Here is a 22,171-nt window from a genome sequence, read left to right as displayed (position 1 = left end):
GCTGTAGGACGGCAATCGAAGGTGATCTCTACCTTCGTCAGGCCCTGCCTCACACTTCAGACTGTGTTGCCTCCGAGTTGCTAATGCAATGTCTCAGGGACGAGTGGAGCGATAAAACGTGAACAAGACAGCTCCGAGTCGCTTTTTTGCTGCCGGCGCTAGGGTGGATTAGGTAACCGTCACGGGGAGGCCGATCCCGCGCTTGCCTCCCGAGGCCTTGCCAGGGTTGCGCGCCGCCCGGCTGCTTGGTCTTTTTGTAGAACTAACTGCTCTCCATGCATCGCGCATTCTGTCGCTTCTCCCGAGGTGCTCGCCAATTTTCATTCCCCGCTCCAGCATTTGTCCGGACCGTGCTTCACCTCTCACCCAAACCCCGCCGGAACTCTACAATGGCCGCGGCCAACGGCGCGAATGGGCGTGACTCACGTCCTGTGTTCTTCTTCGATATCGACAATTGCGTACGTTTAGGGAAATCTATACTCGCCATAACATATGATCACTGACTTTGATCTTGCTTTGATCTTGTCCTCTAGCTCTATTCTAAAGGTGCGCTTCACTTTTCCATAAATCGACATCGGCGAAATGAGACAACTGGATGCGATATACTCACAGACTCTCAGCATGCAACATTCACGATGAAATGCAAACTCTGATTAGTGAGTGATCGAGAATCTCTCTGCTACAAGCAATCCGCCACTGACTGGTGTTTGCCTTAATCTAGATAAGTTCTTCGTTAAGCACCTTGAGCTTTCTACCAAAGATGCGCATATGCTCCACCAGAAATACTACAAGGAGTACGGCCTAGCCATTGAGGGCCTTACTCGCCACCACCAAATCGATCCGCTCGAGTTCAACTATGAAGTCGATGATGCTCTGCCCCTCGACCGTATATTGAAGCCCGACTATAAGCTGCGCGCCCTGCTGGAGAGCTTAGATACCAGCAAAGTGAAGCCATGGCTACTTACCAACGCCTATGTGAACCACGCAAAGCGGGTGGTCAAATTACTGGGTGTAGAGGATCTCTTCGAAGGTATCACATTTTGTGATTACGGCCAATTGCCGTTGGTTTGTAAACCGAGCCAGGATATGTATGCCAAGGCAGAGAAGGAGGCTTGCGCTCCCAGTACGGAATCGTGCTACTTTGTTGGTATGTACTCTAAACCAATGTCTTACCACTTACTCCGCAATCAAAAGCATGCTTTCTTACCAACCCATTACCATGCAGATGATTCACACCTGAACTGTACTCATGCCCAAGCTCGAGGTTGGACGACGGTACACTTGGTTGAACCAGGTATTGCTGTTCCGCAGGTCCCCGCATCGAAGTACCAAGTCTCCAGCTTGGAAGAGCTTCGGACTCACTTCCCGACCCTTTTCAAGTCGCAAGGAGGTAAATCTACCTAGATATATTAGATATGAAGCTCTGTCATAAACTCCAAGGTTCTACAGCCCCCTCCCCCTCCCGATTGTCGATAGACTCGCGAAGCTTTGCATTGAATACTAGAGGTTACAATTATAATGGACGTTCGGGATTGAGAGCGACAAGAAACCTCAAGAATACTATACAGAGCAGCATGAATACATAATTGAGAGAAAGTACCATCTAGTAAGGTACAATGATGTCGCAGTATTTTCAGGGCCGCCAGGACCTTTCTGCCTTACTGTAGTGGATACCTTGCTGCAGGAAGGCGTTTCTGCCTTAGGCCACAAATTAGATCGGCGGAGCGCGTAGTCTGGAGCCGACTCCTTAAGCGCACCCCGTCTCTCCTGTCAACTCCGACACCCAGTTACCACCGGTCATCAAGTGTTTGTCATCGGCTTCCCGATCCCTGCACTCACGATGACCGGCCAAGAGATATCCCCGGGCTCGGTCATCACTCTGACCGACGGGCGAGAGGCCACTGTCCGCTTCATTGGTACCACTCATTTCGCGGTTGGAGATTGGATCGGTATCGAACTGACTGACGCCACTGGAAAAAATGATGGCGCAGTACAAGGAGAGCGATACTTTGAGTGCGAGCAGGGATTCGGCATGTTTATACGTCCAACAGCTGTGGGCGCGGTGCTCCCACAGCCGGCGCGAGAGAGTAAACAAAGTGTCAGGCCTGGCCCCACGACAGCAGCCAGCAGGCAAAGCGGAGTCTCCGCTGGTATGAAGAAACCAGGTGCATTGCCTGCGACAACTGCCAGGAGGCAGAGCACCAATGCGACCGGAACGCCTACTCCGGCACCGAGAATAGCCCCTCGATCTTCTCTTAGGGTATGTCCCAGCCTGTTAGGATTGTCTGTGCTTTGCTTACCTATATTGCTTTTCTTCAAGTCCCCGACAAAATCACCGACAAAGCAGCTCTCTGCAGCTTCGAGCCGCTCGTCCCTTAGCAGTGCCCCGCGCACCTCAACAGTTGCCTCAACTCGACCTCGCCCATCTCATGTTTCCAGACCTTCCGCGGGAGCATCTACAACTCAACCGGTCGCCTCGAGAACCTCCCGTCCTTCTGTACCTACTACATCCACAAGGACCTCCAGAGCGGGGTCTTCGGTGTCAACTACAACAGCGAGTCTGTCTAAACGAGCATCTTTGCGGCAGGCTGCTCCACAGAAAGCTTCGGACGGAGGCGAAACTGGGACCAGCGGGTATTCAGAAGCCCCAACTGATGTGGAATCCCTTGATACCGAAGGCGAGAGCCCGCAGGATGAAAATCAATCTACTGCTCCCGCCCCTGCGCCTGCGCCTAAAGCATCCAGACAATCGACAGCCACTCGCGCCACGGCGTCTCGTCCCGGTGCTTCCACCGTCGCACAGCGCCAAACACAAAGTGTCGCAGTGACCAAGGAGATAGAAGAGCTCAATACTAAACTCCGTGTCCTGGAAAAGAAACGCGCCGAGGATCGAGACAAGCTCAAGGCACTCGAACAAATCCAGACAGAGCGCGACAAGTATGAGGCGATTATTGGGAAGTTGCAGGCCAAGTATGGACCGCAAAATACGGAAATAATCGAGCTGCGCAAGAAGTACAAAGAAGCCGAGGCTCGTCTAGAGGAGGTAGAGCGAATGCAGGCCGAGCATGAGTCGCTTATGGAAATGGCTACCCTTGACCGAGAGATGGCGGAAGAAACAGCGGAAGCCTTCAAACACGAATGTGAAACACTTCGGTCTAGAATGGAAGAGCTTCAGTTGGAGGTTGAGGTCCTCCGCGAGGAGAATGAGGAATTTAGCCAGGATACAAGCCCCGAAGAGCGATCTAGTCATGGGTGGCTGCAAATGGAAAAGACCAATGAACGTCTCCGTGAGGCGCTTATCCGTTTGCGTGATATGACACAGCAGCAAGAAAGGGACCTCAAAGACCAGATCAAGGAACTGGAACAGGATCTTGAAGAGTACTCTGCTGTCAAGTCCGACTACGAGGCAACGAAGGAAAAACTTCTCGTTGCAGAGACCAATGTGGAAGATCTGAAGCAACAGCTTGAGACTGCACTTGGTGCCGAGGAAATGATCGAAGAGCTAGCCGATAAGAACATGCGCTACCAGGAAGAGATCAACGAACTGAAAGCGGCCATCGAAGACTTGGAGGCGCTGAAGGAGATCAGTGATGAGTTAGAGTATACCCATATCGAAACTGAGAAGCAGCTTCAAGAAGAGCTCGACTACAGGGAAGTCGTCTTCAATGAACAAGTGAAGAAGAATGAACAGCAGGAAGAGGCCATTGAGGAGCTAGGATATACCCTAGGTCGCTTCAGAGAGCTGGTCACGACTTTGCAGACTGACCTGGAGGACATGCGGTCATCTCAACAAATTTCAGAGGCCGAGGCTACAGACCTCACCACTCGATCACGAGCCATGATGAATTTGAACATGAAGCTTCAAGCCTCTGTGTCCAAGGCACAAACCAAGACCATCGATGTGGAACTGAACCGGATGGAGGCAGAGGAGGCGGTACAACACCTTTCAATCGTCAAGATTTATCTGCCTGAATATTTTGACGGAGAACGGAATTCGGTTCTAGCCCTTCTTCGGTTCAAACGTGTCAGTCACAAAGCCAACATAATGACCAACACTATCCGCGAAAAATCTTCCGACGAGGCAACCCTTGTTACCCTCGATGAGTTATTCCACGCCCATGGGGTCCTTGAACATCTTCTGTGGATCGCCACTGTTTGTGATCAGTTCGTCAATTATATCAGTGCCTGCACACCAGAACAATTCGCCAGCACCAAGGCTGCTCTATTTGAGATGGAACCTGTCGAGCGTACTCTGAACTTCTGGATTGATAACTTGAAGAAGAACGAAGTGAACATGCAAAAATTCGGAGTGGAATTGCATCGCTCCATTGCTTTGCTTGCGCATCTGGCGGAGACACTTCTCCCATCAACCCCCGAGATGTTTGCGGATGAAATATGCATGCGAGCGAATCTCTCCCAGTCATATCTCGACCATAGTGCGACTGGAATAGCAAGGGTCAAGTCCCTGGTTGCATCGAAACTTTCGACTTCCGAAGGAGCCCCCGAAGAGAGCAATGAGGAGAACTCGTTCACTTTGAACAAGCTTGATACTTTTGTTTCCCAAGCCCGTGGCTTGAAGGTTGCCATGGGAAAGATCTCTCGGGCCCTCGAAGACCTGAGATCGAGGTCTATGGCGCCTTCACGGGACGAAGCGGATGGACCCTTCAAAAATGTCGAGATGTTCACTCGAGAACTTTCGGAAATGACGCGGAAACTGGGTTACGATGTGGTTAATCTGATAAGTGATGAAGGTCGTACTGAACCATTTACACTTCAAGAGATTCTCGATAGCATGTCTCAGACATTCGCTGCGCTCGCACCATCTACTGGCGATTCAAACGAGTCTAACGATCCCCTTTTGTTACTCCACAACAAATTGCGCGATCTTGGTGACCAGCTGGACGAACTCGACTCGATTTCATCAAACCTATCTCGCACAGTGGAGTTCGAAAGAGGGGCTTTCCCTTGGATTGCTCGTGCCGAAGAGCTGAAGTCGAACAAAACTATCTCCCCGGATGCCGACGAGGAGATACGTCGGCTGAAGAATGAGGTACACGAAGTTTCTACTGCTCTAGGCGTAAAGGACAATACACTCGAAGAGCAAAGTATCAAGATTGAGCTTCTGGAATCCCGGATGCGCGAAACAAGCAAAAAGGCTTCCATGTTGAAGGAACTGGAAGCCAAAATCGAAGAATTCCAGTCATCTGGAGCTGAGCTTGAGAAAACCGTCGAGCGACAACAGAAAGAGCTCCAGGCCGTGGAGAAAGAACGCGAGGAAATCAAATCCCGCTACGAGAAGTTGAAGCACATGTCTGGCGCTGCTGGTGTCGCTACTAATGGCGATGGCATTGTCATCGATAATGAGGCTTCTCTGGCCGCAATGCAAGAAAACGAATCTCTACGCGCTGAAGTGGAAAGCCTCCAGGCTGCTGTACGCTTCTTGCGCGAAGAGAATCGTCGGTCAAACCTCCTCGATCCCTATTCTGTGCAGCGGTCGACCGAAATGCATGCCTGGTTGGATGCACCACTCACTCGGACAAGCCCTACCGCTGAGCAAGAAAAGGTCCAGCGCACCGCTTTGGAAAGCAGAGATGTTTTGACTCATCTTCTCAAGTTGACCAAGGAGACCCGTGTCTGTGATCTGAAGTCCGCAATGGCACTGACAACCAGCGCAGAGAACGAAGGCGTTAACCGTACTGCTTGGCGGCCATCTAAGTCTCGTTTGCGGTACCAAGTGCTTCAGCAACGCGAGAACTTCGAGCACTGGGCTGAATGGCGCGACGATATTGTCCAACACGAACGCGAGCAGGATCGTTTGGCTGCAGCCAAGCGTGAGCGAGCACTGCGTGACCGTCTGCCGAAACATGCACACAAAGCCTCTGTTGAGTTTCCTCAGGGTCTCGGTCACGGAATGATGGGTCGGGCATGGCAGATCCTAGGTATGCAAAACCATCGCAAGACTGGTTCCACAAGTTCACCCGCCCCGGATGGCGTGGAGATTGTACCTTCGTACTAGACTGTTTCCCCCATTGTTTTGTATAGTACCCTCAAGGCATATATATGGTTCCCTTTCTTGTTTCTACTTTGTGTGCAGCTTCTTTTTGCCCTTGACAAGATACCCCTCGCTGCATATTTTCATTACATACTATCCTATTGTGCTGGTTTCAGTGTTCCTGTGGATTTTGCTGCGGCTACGGGGCAATGCCACCAATCGATTCAGCTTTCTATCTCTCTTCCTTTGTTGCTCTACTCTACTGTACAAAATCGTGGTTCGTGTCGTATTGCGGACACTGGATAATCAGTATATACCTAGGCCCTAGTAGTTAGTACCCTTGGAAGGCGTCTAACAAGAGGTGGAAGCCTGATCTCAATAGATTCATTGTGTTTGAATGGTATTCCATAGTGTAAAGAAAACTGAATGCTAGTGTGATTCAGAGGCTGAGCCTCCTTGGTAGCCCCATGTATCACGACTGTAACTAAGCAAAAAGCAAGAGCAAACACGGGATATGCCGTAAACACCATCAAATATTCAGATCCATTATAAGCCACGACTGTAAACAATCCATACTAATGATTAGCACACAGCCACCAGTAAACAAACTATTCCTCACCGCGCAAGACCAAAACAAAAACCCGATATACAAGGGGTATTGCAACATGAACACCAAAAACAACGAACATTCAATGAAGCAACCCCACAATTCCAAAATCGAAGTCTAAATCCACAAGCTGGAAAACCCAACGTATTAGATGCGGTTCTCAAAAGCTTAAAGCAAGCCTAGAAAGCCAGCCCAACGCTCGAGCCATCATATCTCGGGAAATCCAATGCGCGGGGGTCAGATAATTTGGGGTAATGGCGCGGGTGCCCTTCAAAGATGGTAGGATGGCCGAATTCAGTCTCGAAATCCTTGTCAACACCCGGTGTTGGTGCTTGCAATGAGGCTCTTGGTGTTGACGAGCTGGTGAAGGTACTAGAGATCGAAACATTGGGTCGACGTGCATGAGCACCGCCAGTGATAGTTGTAATGGTCGAACCGACAGTAGTGCCACTCAGTGTACGGGTTCGTTCCCATGCGAAACCATTTTCGCCGGCGAGTGAGACTTGTTTAGATTGAGAGGCTTTCCCAGGAAAGAACCATTGGGACATGCGACTTGGAAGTGCTGGTACAGGCACCGAGGCAATTGTGTTGCGATTCTCGGCTGTTGAAGGTCGCCGCAGAGAGGAAACACGCGATGGCATTGTACGTGAGCTCGCTGTGGATGGCGAGTCTTTCGAGAACGGACATTCATTTGGATCGTCGAGATCCTTTGGACTGGGCGTTTGGGGTTCCGGCTCCACTGAAACCTGGACGATACTTGTGCGGCCAGAAGATTCAGTATTCAGTGAGGCGCTCTTCTCCTCCCAGTTGGGTCGATCAAGGAAAGGAGTGGGGATGTCCTCTGCTAAAAGAAGAGTCTCAACGGGCTTCACAAGGGAGAAATGAGGGACCAGAGTGCTCGCTATGCGAACAGGTTGCGGAGGCTCTATTGAGTGCTCGATGGTTGCTACCGACCGGGGCTCCCCGGATCCGACTGGCTTCCGAGAGACAGACATTGCTGGATGGCTTGATTGGCAACGTCGAGCACGAACGCCAGGTGGTGTGAGAGCGCGTGGAGGGAAAGCCATTGTCTGGCGCTGTGGTGAATCGTCCAGTTGAAAAGACTCGAATGAGGGCAGATCTGATAACCGATTACCAGATCGGTGGATGCTGAGCTGTAGAGGTTGATATTGCTTTGGCACTGCCGGTATGGACTCTAGGTGGAAGGAGTCTACTCTGCGGAAATCTGTCGGGGCGCCGATTTTCAACGGGTTCGCAGATGATCTTTTCCACGACATGCTTGCACGAGTCGATGCCCGGGATGCGAGATTCTTCCCCTCCGAGACCCATGATGACAAGGAGTTGCGCTGTCGATGGCGATGTACACTCGGGCTGGGGAGGTCATCATACACCACCAGTTTCATAGGAGGAACCAAATGCGGTTGGGTATGGCACACTTGCATCTCCCGCTGAACGCCTGGGAGACGATCATAAATGTGAGTTCCTGATATATATAGAGGACTCCTCGGAGGACTCTCTTGAAGAAACATACCTCTTTCTTCCAGATGTTCGTCTTTGAGACCCACCTGGTCTTCCTGACTCTGCTCACCCGGAGAGAGACATGAGACGCACGACCGAATCCAGCCGGTGAAGAGCAATGCCGCTTGCCCCCGAAAAGCCAGCGTCATGGCGGCCAGCGCGTTTACGGGAGTTAATCCATCACCTTCCCGGAAGGCGGGATTCAAGGATTCAAGAAGAAGGGCGAACAAAGGGGAGAAAAGAAGAAAGAGCCAAAGAGTCCAGCAGCCCACGAAACGGATTGCCAGCGACGACCATAGTCGTACGAGAACTAGGACAAGCCCCCACCCAGCCAGAATGAGGATCTTTCCACGCCCCCAATCGCGCATAACACCACGGGTGAACAAAGTTCGTGACTCGTCTAGGGACGAGCGTGTGAGACGGACGGCCGCTAAAGGCCAAGGACTAAACCCGGACGAGCAATTCATCCTGGCGCTCGCGTCTTTAGCACACTTGTCGCCGGTGATGATCGGCCGGCGGGGGGTGAATGCGATGTCTCATTCGCTGGGGCTGCGTGGAGATGTCACAATTGGGCTGATGGAGCTTGCAGCTATGAACAGCGGGAGCTGCAATGGTCCGGGCGCGTAGAGGAGGGGGTGTCGAGCCAGGCACGTCCAAGGCACATCGTTGCCAACGTGTTTCATTTCGATTCAGATGGCCGGAGGCGTGAGAGTACATTTTGTAGGATACCTTAGGGTACTCGAGGTGGGATACTCGGTTCGTTATGAGGGCGGGTTGACTCCAAGGGTTCGCTTCACGCCGGGTTTCACGTGCCGCGACATATACTACGACACAGACGACGATTTGTAGATCCCAGATTCAATATTGAGGTCGATGTGCCGACCGTTCGAAGAAAAATATAAAACACTAATTCTATCGGCCCCATACATTACGGTCCTCCTCCAGTCCGTCGTAGGCCCAGCGTTGGGATTGCTCGCGATCGTCCAGTTGGTCGGCTGGGGCTGCCTGCGACGGAGCTTCGGCCTCTTCCTCGATTGGCTGTCCGGATGGCCTCCTGGAAATTGAGAACAGGGTCAATCCAATTATGATCGTGTGCCGCTGTGAACCAATAGTTCGGGGGGTGGGGGGTAGACTTACGAAAATCGTCGCGTTTCACCACCCGCCCAAGAAGAGCCCAAGGCCCGCTGGGCGTGAGCTCGCTCCTCGCCTTCAGCCTCATGGTTCTCGACCACGAGGTCCACAAGCTGGCTGCGGTGCGAGTGATGCGAGCTGCTGGAGCTGGCATTGCGCTGCAAGGGTCCGTCCCCCGAGCTCTTGCTGGGCTTACTATGCTTGCTGGACTTGCTGGAGCTCGTGTTCTGATGCCTGCTTTCGCTGCCCGACGCTCGACCTTTCCGGTGTGAGCGGGCCTTCTTCACATCGCCCCCAACGTGGGAAGATCCTTGGTAGCTTCTGTTCCGACTGGGAGGAAGCCGCTGATCTCGGGGGACTTCGTTGGCTGTGATGACGGGATACTGAAAGATGTTAGCTTTCATGTTTCGTGTTTGATACTTTCTGCACACCCCTATGGTTTGGAGTGCAACTTACGTTCCAGTCTCCAAACTCCAGCGCTCGAGCATTCGTAAACAATCGTTCGTCTTCGTCATCCATCGAAATCTCAATTTCGCTATAGGATGACCGATACCGTTCGGTCGGAGTGCGACTCCCGCGTTCGCTTCGGCCGCGTTGACTCGAGTCCCCGCCTGCGAGGAGTGGCGTGCGGCTGTTGATTTCGCCAGGCTTGCTGGCTTCGCCGGGCTTGGGAATCCAATACTTCGCCTTGCCACCACGCTCATATCGCATCCCGTCCATGACTCGCTTGACTCGTGAATGAGATTCTTCATGCGCAATGACGTTGTCACCAGAGTCGAAGAGACGATACTCATAATTGTCGCCCTGCAAGGTGAGTTTGGTGTCTTCCACCAGATCGCGGACCCCAAAGGCATCCCGCAATGCATATTTGACTGGCAGCCGGGCCGCTGAGATGGTCGGGTCAGCATAGTCGTGCCATGAAAATGCATACCAATGTACAATGGCAAATATAGGCATCTCGTAACAGATGAGACTGTCTTGAATGGCTGCCGCGAGGTTGTCTGGAGTATATCCGGCAAGACCGTTGCCCATAGCCCCAAGCCATTGCAGAATGGACAGGAAGAACCCTTGCCAATATGATGCAAAGATAATGAGCTTTACAGAGAGGAACTTGGGGATGGGGCGGAATGGGGTAAGGTCGTCGTGTAGGCACACCCAGAACATGGCGAGGGAATAAAGACTAACGGTAACACTGATGTTGTACACAATGCCTGTCCAGAGGTAACCCGAAGTAATGCCCAGATACCCTTCTTCATAGGTGTCTGTTGCCTTCATCACGATTGATATCAGTGCCAGAATGGGTTTTAGCCAGGCATACTGCAGGATACCTCGCTTCACAGCCAGAAATGTGTGTGGGTCGGAGATGTCAATCTTATTGAGACAGTGGTTCAGCGGCCAAGCATGGGAAACCGGCGGACGGCCATGGGCCATAATGATCACCGATCGTTCTCCTCCAAGGAAGTTGATGAGGAGTTGGAAAAAGGTATAGATGGTGAAGGCCTGTGAGTGTTGGATGTTAGAACGATCCGATCTGCCTAGCTTCGGAGCAAACCCACACACCTCGTAAATGTCACGGATCGGATCAAGAAACTGCGCCGCCTTCAGCGACACAATGCTCGTCCACGATGAAGCCGCGTAGATGGGCACCCTGTTCACAATCAGCTTTGTTTCCGAGCACATTCCCCCCTCCCCCCTGAGCCATAGGCTACCACCAAACACTAACATCAATAATATGCGGACGACGTATCGTTGGAGCAATGGTTTGCGATAGTTTTTGCTGAAGAAGAGGTTAGCTTGCGGCCTCGAGGGGCTGTTGTAGTCGCGGACGGAAGGTCATACGTTTGAAACCATATCGACCTGTGGATTTGGAGTAGCTTGTTAGCTCAAGAGCTCATGACGACGGTCGTTCACCCGACACGCAAAGCGTAGCCCCGCTCCCAGGAGAAAGTAAGTACTCACACCAGAGAAAGAAGCGAAGCCACTAGAGCTGCCACGCCGGAAGTGATAATGATGGCTCGAGCCAGGCTCGAGCCAGTACCTCCAGTCGGAGGGGTCTTCATAATCGCGTTCTGAGAGTTGACAGAGCGCGGGTCGAGAGGCCGCATTGCTTAGACACAATGCCACTTCATATCGTAAGGTCAACAGAGGCGCGATATGGATCCGCCTAAGTTGCGAAACCAACTGGGTGGGAGCTCGTCGACTCTCGAAAGGAGGAGGCGTGTTCCGATGACGATCTTCTCGAGACACCGCCTTACGCCCGCAATCCGCGACTGCCTCCGACGCCGCGATTGCAGGGACCACAAGCGCGCACTGCCGGACTCATCGGTCGCGAGTCGCCTTGTCTTATTGACGATGCTCGTACCCTCTGGCGGACCCACGCAGAAATGGCCAGCACAAGTTTGACGGCGTCGTACCTGACGCCGGACCCAAGCTTTAATTGGTTTGTCGGAGCTCCTGCCCACCGGAAAGTCGCTTTACTGATCGCCCTAGGTTTTTTCTTCTGGAGCTTATCGTCTCATTAATTCTGTAAGTATATGAGAACATTGACTGGAGATTTTGGAATTGGTTGCTAATCGAGACAGTGCCTTGTTTTTCCTTCTCTACTTCAACCGATTGTTCGCGACTCTCCTATCATATGCAATCCGCGCATACACCTGGCACTATTACCGCGTCTACGTCGATATAAATGCGCTTCAAGTCTCATTGCTTGGTGGGAGGGTATTCTTCAAGGGAATTCGATATCATGGCGAAAACGAAACAATCTTCATTCATGGCGGGTTCGTAACATGGAGGTATTGGAAACGCAATGTGGAGCGGACAGATCTCTCAGAAGTTCGGCGCAAGACAGGTGACCTGGACGGATCTGAAGAGAAGCCAAGCGGCACTGCTGGTGACCAGAAGAAGGATAATGGCCGTGGAGAAGAAGGCGGCGTGGAAAAGGCTACTGAACTTCCCTGTCGCGTTTCAATTAAGGTCTATGGGTTGGAGTGGTTTATATACAACCGCAGTCCGGCATATGATAGCATCCTGGCAGGGTTTGGCTATACACAAGGCGCCAGATCGGACGAGGACGAGAATAGTCTCTATGCCCCAGCTTTTCCGGATCGTCAGCGGACCAACAGCACAGTCAATATTCGGCCTGGAGACGGAAGGAAACCGGCCTCTGATGATTCGTCAGATCGCCATACCGCTGAGGCAAACGACCTGCGATCCCGAAAAACAGATATTCGCCAGGCCGAGCTGTCGGAGTCTGTTTCGACTATGCTTGAGTTCCTTCCTATGAAGCTGGACTGTACTAAGGGAGCTATAGTGCTTGGAAATGAGAACACTCGGTCTGTGTTGACCACCACTTTCGATAGCGCGACGGGGACTATCGCCGCCTGCAATGCGGGCCCTCTTGACCTCTACCGACAACTCTTTGCGTTCAAGTTTAACCATCCTGTCATCCAGATGCGACCGAATCCCGATTTCAAGCGGACTCAGCTGGCAGCAGCCAAAGTCCTGAGTACCGCGGACCAGGAGGACCCCTCTCAGACCAGGAAACGTCAGAATCCATTCAGCTACCGATTTCACAAGCGCAAGATATGGCATGGAATCCGTGATCTTGTCCCTTATTTCCAAACTTCCGTGGAGTCTTTCCATGCCAGTATCAAGCAAGCAGAAAACATGCCCAGGAGCCAGGCAGAGTTTCCGGAGGTGCACTGGACCGGACTGTCCCGGTACCTGGACCATGCTGATGCCGATGACCATGAACAATGGAACTCGGTTGAGTATGCGAGGTATTCAACATTAATCGACAGCCCCAGCTTGGATTTGACCTATTTCTGGGATATTCCAGGGCGGGTTGGTCCTCAGCCCTTGGCGTCAACGCAGCCTGACCGGGGTATTGAGAATAGCATCAACCATGCAATCCCTCCAGAATGGGGCATTGACATGAAGATCGATGGCGGTACCATCAATTACGGACCATGGGCCGATAGAGAAAGAGTTGGCTCGCAAAATGTCTTCTTCCCGAACTTTTATCGGAGTTCCGACCCTGCAGAGCAGCTGGCACCGGGTGTATTGAGACAGAGCACTGCATTCAAGTTGCGTATCGAGATCGTCTCCGAGCTTACCCTTCGCATTCCCACTCGAGAGCAATCAAAAGATTGGCAGTGGAAAGGCCGCGCTGATGCCATCCGGGGATCCTCGAAGGCGAAAATGCAACAGGAGGGGCGGAAGTCCCGCCCAAAAGAAGGCGAAAAAGGACATCTCGGTCCCGACATTCGTCCTTTTGGCTGGCTATCTCTTCGCGTGGGGCCCGATTCTTCCATCAACTATGCCATGGACATGGTAGCTTCTACCCTAGGATTTCACAATGAATTGACCCTCGACCTGCGAGAATCAAAACTGTCTTCAAGTGTGAACCATGGACTTCTCTGGCAGTGTTCTCGGCAGCTCGTGACATGCGACTTGTCAAATCCTCTCGTTTGGAACAATCTTCGCTCATGGAATTTCACTGTCGAAAGTCATGATTTAGAGCTATTCCTTTTGCGGGATCACATTTTCTTGTTGACCGACCTTGTGAGCGACTGGGCATCGGGGCCGCCATCTGATTACTATACCTTTGTGCCGTTCATCTATACCATCGACCTTGTTTTCTCGAATGTTCAGCTTTATGTGAACGTGAACGACCGAAACATCATCAGCAACCCGACCGACTTGGAGGATAACCGATTCATTGTCATCAAGGGACGGAAGTTGACGTCTACTGTGATGATTCCGCTCAACAAATACCAGCCCGACCAGAATGCCGTAGATTTCAAGGTCAACCTTGAAGAAGGAGGCGTGGATTATCTCACCCCTGTTTGGGATACGTTGCATGCATTCCTGCCAGGTAAATCCATGGCCACACTAGACCAGCTCTTCATTGATGGGTCTTACAACTATTTCCATATTACCTCGCCAGAGTTGACGGACACTCTGATCCTCAATATTGATGGAGGTTCGCCCCAGCTGTATCTCTATGGGTTCTTGATAAAGAGCTTTATGACTGTACGAGAAAACTACTTTGGGGAAGAGATGCATTTCAAGACCCTCGAGGAATATCAAGATATGGTCTATGCTGATGAACCACATTCAAACCCCACGGGAATCAATCCGAATCGGAAATCCAATGATATGGATGTGCTTGTCCATGTCACCGTGGACAGTCCTTGTGCCCTGCTTCCGGAGAGCATATATGATCATCTGAAATGCTCCCGACTGTGCGCTGCATCCCTCGAAGTAGACTTGCGCTTCACCAACTACTACATGGACATGCAGCTTTCGATCAGTCCGCTCAAGATTGACCTGCAATCAGCCCAGCAGGATGGCTCAACGTCAATATCAGGAACTCAACTGTTCATTGATGGTGTCTCGGCCTACGGTCATCGTCTTTTCGGACTTCCACCCACAGAGCCGACTTATGTTTGCAACTGGGACTTTGATGTCGGGCGGATCCTTGGAGAATGCACTACAGAGTTTCTTCAATGCCTGGCTTCTAGCCTCAAAAGCTTTGATTTTTCATTCGACAACGAGGAGAATGCCCTTTCTCCACTTTTCCCTCCTATCCTACATGACGTGACTTTCCTGAGAGCGAAGATTAGCTCCATTCATATCTCCGTGTTAATGGATCAAGTCGCTGTAATCCTCAAAACTCGCCCTATCACGACAAATTTCAATGACTGGGCCAACTCTAAGTTTTCGAAAAGAATGAGCTTGTTGGTTCCTGACATCACAATCGCTGCCGTTGATCGCAATGATGTGGCCCAGGCTCTTCGTTCGCCCGAGAAAATTGTCAAGTCACTTGGTCTTGTTCAATCGACGATTGGGCTCAGAATGGCCTCGCGCAAGAAAGACATCGGAGAGCATCGTCGTCTTCAACAGGAACATATCAAGGCTCATGACCAACGAACACACCGAGCGCAATGGCTTCTTTTCGATTGGGAGGAGATTGGGCCAACGTCATCATTCCCTCATGAAAAGGATGATATTCCTCCTACAATGGCGATTCCATCAATGCCAGAGCCTATTCAAGGAAGGTTTGACTCAAGAAGTGTACCGTCATACCGGGAGTCCGCAAGGACTCAGACGCCTAGCACCAGCTCTAGAGGATTCCTGGTTCCCTCTGAGACATCGAGCCTAAGAAGTGCCAACGCTGCGAAGCATAAACTGCGAACCCTGTCTAGCTCAGAACACACACAAAGACCAGATCCGCCTGTTCGGGATGCGAGTTGGGCAAGTCGGACAAGAGACAGCGAGAGCACTGGCTACCTTACTCCTAGGGCAGTTCCATACTCTTCGGGTGCGATCAGAGATGCAAATCCGTGGATTTTACCACAGTTTTCATATTACAAACTTTCTCTCGATACATCAGAACTCCCGTCGCCGATGGACAGAGAGGAATTCGAGAAAGAGGACACTGAGACAAGCAACAGATCCATGTTCCTTACTTTCGATGATGATCAAACCACATATGTCAACTTAGCCATTGATTTGCCATTGGGGATCAGGGGATTCTGTACACCAAGGTTTCTTTACAGTTTGGCTTCTGTGTTTGATGGACTGGAGCCCAAGCATCCAATTCAAATCATGGATTCTCTTCAGAAAGATGTCATTTCCGACATTGTGGGCTACGACAAATCCATGAGTCAGCCGAAGAAGACCACTGCTGTCTCGCTGCGTATTCCAACCATACAGCTAAGACTAGTTGACGTTACCGTGTCTCCCGAAAACCGGCAAATCAAGTTTCAAGACATCTACACCATTGAGCTTCACCAGCTTCGAACAGAGTTTCAAAGAAGGGTTCAGCGACAAAAAGGAGATTTACTTGAAGGCCTCAAGCAGGGTATCACAGTTCATGCCGCGGCGGAGCACGCTGCCATCGCCGTGGAGGGTAGCCGAGCAGACGCATTCGAAGAGAAAGCCGTGTTTAATTGCGACCTGGGTGACATGAATTTCTGGCTGGTGACAACCCCCGATATCCGCTCCCATCTCCAGATGCGACATTTCAACACAGTCACCTCAGCCAAGTCCGTTGAGGGCCTAGCTTCACTTGTTCGTCGAGCGACAACAATGTTTGATTCGGTGGCATCATCATTCCAACACATCTCCTCTTCCAGCAAAAGACGCCTACAGCTGTTGATCTACTTCGTCACGCAGTCCGCCGCGGATATTCCAGACCCGACTTTTTTGACTCGTATATCTTACGTTCTCAGAGTTACCTCGTCCCATTTGCGACAACACGATTCGTGGAAAATTATTTCTCGCATTCGCAATGTTTACAAGAACTTGCCAGTGCATCTCAAACGAGAGCTTGAGCGAAATTGTCAAAGTGAAAGATTACAATTGCCTCCAAATGCAAAATCTACAGTCTTGACTGGCTTCGACCAGTGGCGAGCCTGGGACCTCGCTCATGTCGAGAAAAGTTATGTCATGCGCAGAATCTGGTCGACGCCAGAGCCTCAGAGTGCAACAATACAGCCGTCCCTCTCATTGTCATGCACAATTAAGACCTTCGGGTTTTTTCTGGACCCGGGCCCAAGAGAAAGTGATCTTATTGTCGAGAACTTGTCAATTATCACATCACTCATCCCAGGCATGGCAGTGCAAGGGCAGCACCCGGAACAACACAAGGAGATTGTCAGTTGTCAACTATACAGTGCTTCTGCGGCGCTGCGCCTGCGATGGGAGATTGTGGATCTTGTCGAAGGAGTCTTGAAAGTTATGTCAAATGTCACACTTGAGACTGCATCTGCGAAAGAACCCACCAAGAGCACAGAAAAGAAGCCCACCGAGCTGCATTTCATGTTTGGCACGGATTTTGGTTCTATCACTCTTGATGGAGTCAATGTCAAACTTGCTTTGGTGTCTAAAGCTCTGCGTGGTTCCATTGTACACAGCCTTTTTGGAACTAAAACCGCCACCAACGAAAAGATTGCTTTGCTATTCACTGCTGGAGCATGCTCATCGGAGCTTTTGGGCCAATCCACCACCCTGATGCTCACAAGGATTGCTGAACCTTACTTATATCTCTCGCTGCTTTCCGAAGAGGATGCAATTGAATGCAAGCAAGAGTGGAAGGCAACTGGTTCTTGCAAGAAGCTTCGCTTTAACATTATGCAAGACCCAGTCAGCTTGGCACATACTGCTGATCGATTGATAGAGGATGAAGTTTGGTACATTCGACGGCTCGTTGATAACTTCAAGCTTCCTAAGCGAGAAATCGATCAGACTTCAGTCGCTTCCAAGAAGCCAACTCACGACAATATCAATGTCGCGATGTTTTTGGATGATTACAAACTGAGCTTCAGCCTACTACCATCTTTGACATATCTCATTGTCGGCGACGTGGCACGCATGTCGGTCATGCCTACTGAAACATCCAAGATTGAAGTTGATTTTGATGTCAAGAAGAACTCACATAAATTCATTTCTGGCGATGGCGACAAATCTCGTACTTTGTCAGTTCTTGAGATACCTCCTACCAATGGTCGAATTCTTGCAAACCTTTTACCGGATCGCAAAGAGGTGGAAGTCGATATGACCATTGAGCTCATCCAGCTGGAGGCCAGTGCCGTACGCAGTCTTCTGGCTGTTTTGACCGGTTCCGATGTCTCTCATCTTCTCTCGGACCTCAAGCAGAACGTCGACGTCCTCACCTCCCATCTAAGTGACGTGCTCGCGTTGCACAAGAAATCCCCAAAGCCCAAGTCAACTTCAGAAACTTCCACCATTCTGTACAAGTCTCGTCTTACAATGGCCGGCATTGAGATTCACGCCATCGCTCCTGGCTTGAAAGGGAGAAGCTACGCTGCAGAGATGTCACTCAGTCTGGGCATGATGCAGATGCGGCTCCAAAATGGGTTTGATCGTGGATATTCTATGGAGTACCCGGAGTTCAGCGTGGATGCCTCTCAGATCAGTTTCGAGCTACGCAGACGCGAGAAATCCAGAAGCATGTTCTATGGCGGGCTTTCTGCGGCGGTCAAACTGCTTGGAACCTCGACTGTCCGTGAGAATGGGGAAGTTATGCGAGCATATCATTTCACGAGTAACAAGTTCGACATTGAGCTTTTCGCGGAGACGGCTGCTCTGGTAGTCGACATTGCGATCTATACTCAAGAGCGGATTAAGACTTTGGATCTGTCTCACGAGGTCAAGCGGCTTAGAAGGCTGCGGCACCGTAACCAGACCAAGGTACCAGAAACGCCGTCCGCGGCGCCCGAAATCCATGTCAATGATGATGCTACGCCACAGACCTTCCTGAACGCTCTTTACTCTTTACAGTTCACAGACATTCAAGTTGCATGGAACATGTCCTCATCACTGTCCAATGGCGTGGGTCGCCAGCCCGAGGATCTGGTCTTTTCTATCCAGCAGGTTGAGCTGTCCAACAAGAAGAAAAATGCAGCGAAGCTTCGAATTGGAGATATGCAACTGCAAATGGTACCATACCGCGCAGACAGGAAGAAACGTTCTCTGAACTCCGCTCTCATGCCCGAGCTGGTTTTCAACGTTGCCTATTATTCCAGTGGCAGGGACATATGGCTAGCTTTCCATGCTGCTGGCAAGTCTCTCGACATTCGGGCGACATCTGAATTCATTATTCCAGGAAACATGATTCGAAATTCGATTGCCACTGCATCTGAGGCGCTACGAGAAGGCAAAGCTGCCTGGGCCACAAAACCGGCCCCAGATGATGAGAGCAGCAACAAGGACCGTTGCCTTTTTGGCAACCGTCGCTTGCGATCTGTTTTTGTCGATGTTGACTTTGCTGGTGCAACCGTCTCGCTTCAAGGCAAACAAGGACACGATTCTCAAACATTGTTGACTGCCACCCTTAAGGGCAGCCGTCTCGCAGAAGGCAAGTACGGACAGTTCGTTCAAGGTGATTCGGCAACTACAGCAACTCTTCGTGCACCTGGAGTGGCCTTGAAAGTACACTTCGAGGACAACGGGACAGATGATCCCGCCCTGAACGCTGAACTGAAGGTGGATCCATCCACAAATGTGTTATATCCAACATTGGTCCCGCTAGTCAAACAGATGACTGCCACGGTCAAGGAAATCATGAGCGAGCAACAGAACCAGCAGAGCCAGCAGATTCGGCCTCGTCGCCCCTCTACTCCGTCCAAATTGCAACCACAGAAGCTCATGCAAGAGACTCCGTTCGGAGCACCGGATCCCACCTCAATTCTTGGGCGGTGCAAGGTCAACCTTGGGCTGCTGTTCAATAAGCAGGAATTCAGTCTAAGCTGCCAACCGATTGCCAGGGTTGCAGCAACAGCACGGTTCGAAAGTGTTTATGTGACTGTCAACACTGTGCAATCTCCGGAACAAGGTCGTTTCCTTGCATTGTCTTTGGCATTCAACAAACTTGAAGCTTCAGTAAAACACGTATACTCCAACGAGTCTACGGCAAGCTTCGAGGTCAAGTCTATGGTGTTGTCACTCATGAACAGTAAACATCTCGGTCGAACAAGTGGGATGTCCGCCATCTTGAGGGTCAGTCCTATGAAAGTCTCGCTGAACGCCAAGCAAGTCCAAGATTCTCTACTGTTCCGGGAAATCTGGCTCCCATCCGATGATGAATCTAGCCCGAGCGCAACCCCAGAGCCAGCGTCACCTGAGACACAACAGCCTTATATTGTCCAGCGATACCAACAGGTTGCTTCGGCATCGGCCTTCCCCTGGAATACCACTATTGCCATCGAGAAGCTGGAAATACAACTGGACTTGGGCTCCACACTCGGCAGGGCTCAATTCACGATAGATAATGTGTGGGTTTCATCAAACAAGACCTCTGACAGCGAACAAAGCATGTGCATCAACTTTGATAGCGTGAGCATCGAGAGCAAGGGCCGCATGAGTGGTGTGGTTGAGCTCCAGACGTTCAAGGTTCGCACCTCAATCCAATGGCCTGAGGATACCCGCAAGGCTGGACATACTCCTCTCATCCAGGCTTCAATTGCTTTTCACCATCTTCAGGCCAAGGTGTCTTTCGACTATCAGCCTTTCCTGGTTGCACATATTGCCATGTTCGATTTCTTGATGTATAACGTGCGCGAGGCCACCGGGGAGCACAGCCAGCGACTTTTCAGTATCCTGGAGGGAGACGAGGTTCAGGTCTTCTGCACGTCCTTGACAGCCTCCCAGGCACTTGCTCTCTACCAGGCCTGGCAGCGACTGGTGCAGGATAAACAGTCCGCGTATCAGGCATCTCTATGCGAGGTGGAGCGATACCTTCGGCGCAAATCAACTGCCGTCCCTGCTCGGATGGATGCCCAAACGAAAGAACTCGCTAGGCACGACGAAGAGTCTGAGCGGGCACCTATCTCACTGCATACCGGGGTGGTTGTCAGCATTCGCCATGTCAATCTTGGTGCGTTCCCAAGCACCTTCTTTGACAACCAGATCTTCAAGGTTGAGGCTTTTGATGCCCAAGCTCGGTTTGCCGTTTCATTGGAATCCAATAAGATCCATAGTGCTCTGGGCCTTACATTAGGCCAGCTCCGGGTGGCGCTTTCCGGTATCAGTCGCCCCAGCTCCGCCCAGCTGGAAGAACTGTCGGTGGATGAGATTGCCCAACGCGCCGCTGGTTCTCGAGGCGGCACCATTCTGAGGGTGCCCCGACTGGTGGCCACTATGGAGACCTGGCAGGTTCCAGGGACCAAAGAGATCGAGTATATCTTCCGCAGCACCTTCGAGGGCAAAGTGGATGTTGGTTGGAACTACTCGCGCATCAGTTTCATCCGCGACATGTGGGAGACTCACTCGCGCGCACTCGCCTCTCGACTTGGGAAACCCCTACCACCATCGGCAGTTCGCATCACCGGTGGGCCCACCGGCAGCGCCGAAGGGGCTGGCGCTGGTCCCGAACAGCGGGAAAAGATTACCGCCGTGGTCAATGTGCCACAGTCCAAGTATACCTACACAGCTCTGGAGCCGCCCATCATCGAAACGCCGCAGCTGCGCGACATGGGCGAGGCGACACCGCCACTGGAATGGATTGGGTTGCAGCGTGACAAGCTGCCCAACGTCACGCATCAGATTATTATTGTGACGCTTCTGGAGATTGCGAAGGAGGTGGAGGATGCCTACGAGACGATCTTGGGATCATAAATGCATTTTTATGGAGTTTGGGACCATTCATGTTTCATGTCAATATTGGGCAATTGCAGTTCTTTTCTTTTTTCATCATCATTATCATTATAATGATTAATTTCTTTTTTTTTTTTTTTTGGGTTTTGACCCGACTTCATTCCTTTTGAGGCCACTCTTGTACAACATACCCCTTTGCTCTTTGCTCCGGTGTTTTAGGGCGATCAATGGCCGTCCATAAGGAAGCACTCATCTTTAATTCAATATATTGTCTGCTCTCCGCAGCCAGGTCTACCATGTACAACTTCGAATTGTTAATGAGACTGACCCAGTAGAGGTTTTTTTCCAGGTTGTTTCCTCTAGGCCATAACGGGCGTAATTGATTCAAATATTTAAGGAATGGCTGGCCCGGTCGACGTGGGGTAGCCATCCAATCTGTGATCCTGCAACGGCCACCGCCTCCGATACGATCGGGTTACCACTCTAAGGCATGGGAGTGGTATATTGTCCGAGTATTCTGCCGTATTAGACTAATTTCAGTTTCCACTTGAATAGGGTATCCTATCCATGCAAATGTAGATAGCAGTTACTCCAGTTCGAGAAAAATTGCCATGGGATCCTTTGCATCGTGCATGGGCATGCAGGTATTAGTAATCCGATTGCACCCCGCGCCGGGCGGTGAAGGCGGGGCTGGGTTGCACCGTGTTGCAAGGTTTGATGGTGACTGCGAGGCATTGAGAAAAGAGTCTTATTAAATATTCCGAAGAATTGATGATTTGGCTGTGACATGGGCAGCTGCG

At 51.1% G+C, this 22,171-nt stretch overlaps 4 protein-coding genes across 4 annotated transcripts; 2 read left to right on the top strand and 2 right to left on the bottom strand.

The window, feature by feature from the left end:
- Positions 1-389: 389 nt before the first annotated feature.
- N7532_008395 (uncharacterized protein) lies at positions 390-6,016 on the top strand (the record flags this gene model as incomplete). The annotated part of the gene is made up of 7 exons (XM_056620887.1): positions 390-458; positions 534-546; positions 621-656; positions 722-1,147; positions 1,295-1,390; positions 1,788-2,260; positions 2,321-6,016. The coding sequence occupies 7 exons, from the start codon at positions 390-392 to the stop codon at positions 6,014-6,016; spliced, it is 4,809 nt and encodes a 1,602-aa protein (XP_056471693.1).
- A 762-nt stretch (positions 6,017-6,778) lies between these two features.
- On the bottom strand, positions 6,779-8,266 carry N7532_008394 (uncharacterized protein; the record flags this gene model as incomplete). The annotated part of the gene is made up of 2 exons (XM_056620886.1): positions 6,779-8,055; positions 8,131-8,266. 2 exons carry the CDS (start codon positions 8,264-8,266, stop codon positions 6,779-6,781), a joined length of 1,413 nt encoding a protein of 470 aa, XP_056471692.1.
- Positions 8,267-9,029: 763 nt separating this feature from the next.
- On the bottom strand, positions 9,030-11,353 carry N7532_008393 (OSTA/TMEM184 family protein; the record flags this gene model as incomplete). Its single annotated transcript, XM_056620885.1, has 7 exons — positions 9,030-9,171; positions 9,255-9,631; positions 9,705-10,748; positions 10,809-10,896; positions 10,972-11,025; positions 11,088-11,105; positions 11,208-11,353. The coding sequence occupies 7 exons, from the start codon at positions 11,351-11,353 to the stop codon at positions 9,030-9,032; spliced, it is 1,869 nt and encodes a 622-aa protein (XP_056471691.1).
- A 279-nt stretch (positions 11,354-11,632) lies between these two features.
- Positions 11,633-21,392, top strand: N7532_008392 (uncharacterized protein; the record flags this gene model as incomplete). Its single annotated transcript, XM_056620884.1, has 3 exons — positions 11,633-11,688; positions 11,739-11,774; positions 11,831-21,392. 3 exons carry the CDS (start codon positions 11,633-11,635, stop codon positions 21,390-21,392), a joined length of 9,654 nt encoding a protein of 3,217 aa, XP_056471690.1.
- Positions 21,393-22,171: the final 779 nt, after the last annotated feature.

The sequence above is a fragment of the Penicillium argentinense genome (genome assembly GCF_028826775.1).
Source record: "Penicillium argentinense strain IBT 30761 chromosome Unknown utg000009l_segment0_segment0, whole genome shotgun sequence".
Lineage (NCBI taxonomy): Eukaryota > Fungi > Ascomycota > Eurotiomycetes > Eurotiales > Aspergillaceae > Penicillium > Penicillium argentinense.
The sequence above is the reverse complement of the archived record's forward strand: the minus strand, read 5'-3'. Positions and strand labels throughout refer to the sequence as shown.